The sequence below is a fragment of the Penaeus japonicus genome, unplaced genomic scaffold (assembly GCF_977035675.1).
Source record: "Penaeus japonicus unplaced genomic scaffold, GWHDUDI00000001_assembly GWHDUDI00002369, whole genome shotgun sequence".
Classification (NCBI taxonomy): Eukaryota; Metazoa; Arthropoda; class Malacostraca; order Decapoda; family Penaeidae; genus Penaeus; species Penaeus japonicus.
This window is the reverse complement of record NW_028236771.1, coordinates 15774-20000: the sequence shown is the minus strand read 5'-3', so window position 1 is coordinate 20000 and position 4227 is coordinate 15774. Positions and strand designations below refer to the sequence as shown.

The window sequence follows — 4227 nt, the reverse complement described above, 5'->3', positions numbered from 1 at the left end:
AGTATTTGGTTTGTCGCTTGTGCAACAAAGAAACACGGAATAAATATCAGTTGAAGATACATCTCGCCCAGCATTTAGGAGTTTCAAGCAGCACCATTACAGATGACAATTTGCTGTTGGAAGACGTTGAACAGTTTACCTGGGATGAAGAGAATGAAGCCGATAACCGGAGTAAAAATCATGCAGCATATCGAAGTGCAGATTCAGAGGCGGTGAAGACATTTTCTGATGGAGTGGCTAACAATTCGGTATTGTCTTCGGAGGTGCATAAAGATGTTAGATTGTCAGATAATGAGCTTGATAGTATTCAGTTACATGGAAATTTGGTAGTAAAGGAAGAGCCAATAGAAATAGATATAACAGAGAAACAGCATGATTTAGAAACGACAAGGTACAGAGTGCCTCCAGTTTTACAGAAAAGAATAGGTAGGCCAATAATTATGTTGACTTGCGACCAATGTACTGATACATTTAAAACTCCCAAATCTCTGAGAAACCACCAGAAGTTAAAACACAAGAAATTGGTTAAATGCCCTGCATGTAACATGACCCGTGTCAATACGAAGAAGATGTTGGCTCATCAGAAGACAGCCCATAAAGACAAATTCAGGTGCCATTATCACTGTTTGGCACTTTTTGACACGAGAAAAGAGTTATCATCTCATCACTTGAAAATACATAAGAAGGATGATTCAAAACTAGTGTGCAGATATTGCAAACAGAATTATCCACGGGGAACTTACATGATCCACCTGAAACACTGTGAGGAGGACCCTCTGATGAGAAGAGTACCCTGCGTTTGTAGTCACTGTGATACCACTTTTGGTTCTGCTGATGAACTGTCACGTCATGTCAAATGTTGCGTTGCCAAGATTCCAGTGCCTGAAAGCAGCAAACCAGTTGAGGAGGAAGTTACAGAAATAAAAGTAGATGTGAATAAAGACGTTGTGTCCAAGAAGAGAAGAGGAAGACCAGTTTCAAGTAGAAGCCAAGACTCTTCCACTTTAAAGGAGAAAATAGTCATTGATTGCTCATCACATGCAAAAAATAATTCGTTATCAGGGAAAGTAAAAGAGGCACAAAATAAAGTAGGACCTCAGAAATGCAAATATTGTTCAAAAACATTTGATACTGTTGACGAGGGCATCAATCATGTATTGTGTTCTCACAGGGTTTTGATTTCCAACATCACAAAGGAACCAAGGATGTGTCATATATGTGGGAAAACTTTCCTTTCAGGTTTAGCACTCTGTAAGCACATTCTCAAGCACTATAGTGATACTGGTTTGTGGGATTCCCTTGTCCCCCCAGACCTGAATATGGAGACTGTAAGGAGCATCTGTTGGATATGCAAAACCAAGGGAATGGTGAATCACAGATATCACGCTACACGCAGGGATAATTTTATAGAAATGCTTCTGACCACAAGATATACAGAACCAGAAAATAATGATATTTACCACTGTTCTGCTTGTGACGAAGCTTTCCAAAGCAGATTTGCATTTTGGAAGCACATCAAACTTCACATGTCGAAAGCATTTTTCAAGAATGCAGAGGGTGGGAAGCGTTTCAAATGCACGAGGTGCCCATTGAAGTTCTTGAAGAAGTCTCAGCTATATGGACACATTGCAACTCACCTGCTTGATCCACACATTACTCAGGGTGAAGAAGACTGTATTGAAGAAGGTGAAGATGAGAGAAGTGAGCCTGAAGAAGGGGGGTGTAGAGCTTTAGGAGGAGGGACCAAAAACTCTATCACTCAGAACAAGTTGATGGTTAAACATGCTATATTGGCTGGCAAGGTGTCATCATCTCAGGTTCCCCAAAAGTGCAAACGATGTCACAGAAAGTTTAAATCGCTGGAGGATGCAGTGGAGCATGTGTTTACCACGCACAAAACAATCCTCGGAAATATGATGGACGACACCCAGACTTGCCATGTCTGTGACAAGACTTTTATGAAGCCGATGATCTTATGTAAACACCTTTTAATTCACTACCAGGAGTTAAATATGCTGGATGATCTAGTCCCAAGAGATTTGTTAAAAAAGACCAAAGATCGGAGATATTGTTGGATTTGTAATAATATGCTGGGGAGAAAAGCGTCAAGACATATCAACATGCGTAATAATTTGATTGAAAAAATTCTGTCAAATGAGAATGAAGAAGTGGATGAGGAGGAGGACTTTCCATGTTCCCTCTGTGGGGATGTATGTACCACCAGGTATAATTTTTGGAAACACATTGTTCTTCACATGTACAAATTTCCGAAAAAGTTCAAGAAGGTTAGTGAGTCTTCTTCATCAGATAGTGCAGGGAATTTAAGAGAATTGCGATGCAGTGACTGTTCTTTAAAATTTGATGATAAAACAACTTTGAACAAACATTTGGCGACTCACTTTCTGCTGCCTTATACCGGACAGGAAACTGAGGACGAGAAAGCTCTTCCTGATAGAAAGGAGATTCTTCCTGATATAAAGGAGGTTATTCTTGATAAAAAAGAGGTTATTCCTAATAAAAGAGACGAGACGGGAAACAAGGAGATTGATAAGCCAAATGAGAAAAACCAAGCAAGTAACAACACCATCAGGCTCAGAAACAAAGTCCCAAATTTTGGAGAGAGTTCCGATACCACTCAGCAATGTACGTGTTGTTCAGAGATATTCCAGAATACAGATGAGGCTGTCAGACATGTCCTATCCTTGCATAAGTCATCGATAAATCTAACAATCTGCCAGCCTTATAAGTGCCATATGTGTGGCACTGTATTCAAGAGTACATGGTGCTTGTGCAAACACTTATCAAAACACTACGGTAATCTCGGTATGTGGGATGCCTTGGTACCTCATGATCTCTTAGACAGTTACGACTTGAGGAATCAGTGCTGGATATGCAAGGGCCAACTAGAGAAAAACTACACAGATCACATAAATAAGAGAAATGTAGTAATAGAGAAGTTGTTGTTGACGAAAATGAACCAAACGGAGGATCGTGAAGATTTCAAATGTTCTCTGTGTAATGGGTTGTACAAAGACAGATTAACGTTTTGGAGGCATGTCCAGCTTCATCTCTCTAAAGCCCCGATTAAAGTAAGAGGGAAGAAAACAGTAAAGCCACCACTAAACATTATTGATTATGAGAATCACCAGTTTACTTGTAACGAATGTTCACTGTACTTTCTAGACGAGCAGGAGTTATACGAACACTTAGCGACTCATTTCATAAGTGAGTACGAGGAAGGGAAGGCAAATCTAAATGTTGCTGAAGATTCACAATCAAACCTCAGCTTTGGGGAAGATTGGGAACCGGAAGTGCAGATAGAAAAGCCAAGAAAAAGAAAATTGCCAGAGGGACAGTCTGACGCGTTGGATGATGATGACAGGGTAAGCGACAGCAATTCACCATCAAAACACAAGAGGTTCAAGACTAGAGTAAATGCAGAAGATGAAGTAGAGGAGAACACGGAATGGGAGATAGAGGAGGACACAGACATTGAAGAATCAGAGAGTGAGTGTGATGTGGAGTCTCTTGATGAGATAGAGACCGACGATGAAGTTGGAGAGGAAACAGACGACTAAGCAAAGACAGAGAAGACACATGGGGAAAGGAGTTGCGTAAAGCTTGTATGTATGTAAATATATAGATATATACGAAGATATGAAATTGATATTTAATGAGATTTAAGTAACTGAAATTGATAAATGAAGAGTTTATGTATGAAATTGAAAAGTAGAATTTATGTATGTCTAAAAAACACACATGGCTAGACTGCATTTACCTATCTATCCTTCTACATTCTCTCTCTGTCTCTCTCTCACATGAGCACATAGGCACAAGTACCCATGTATGTATGCACACACATGTTCACATAGGAACATGTAACCATTCATACATCTGCACACATGTGTATGCACACATAGTTACATACATACATACATACATGCATGCATAAAACATACATAAAGCATGCATACATAAAACATACACACATAAGACATACATACATACATACATACATACATACATACATTCCCACATTCATATATACATATATACATATATACACAAACACAGATACATATACACACATATTTATACACACACACACACACACACACACACACACACACACACACACACACACACACACACACACACACACACACACACACACAACACACACACAACACACACACACATACGTATATACACATGATGTCTCTGTTT

General features: G+C 39.4%; 1 protein-coding gene across 1 annotated transcript; it reads left to right on the top strand.

The window, feature by feature from the left end:
- On the top strand, positions 1 to 3946 carry LOC147466258 (uncharacterized; the record flags this gene model as incomplete). The annotated part of the gene is given in 1 exon segment (XM_086535726.1): positions 1 to 3946. A coding segment is annotated over 1 exon segment (3578 nt), but the record flags the coding sequence as incomplete, so codon positions are not given.
- Between the last annotated feature and the right edge of the window lie 281 nt (positions 3947 to 4227).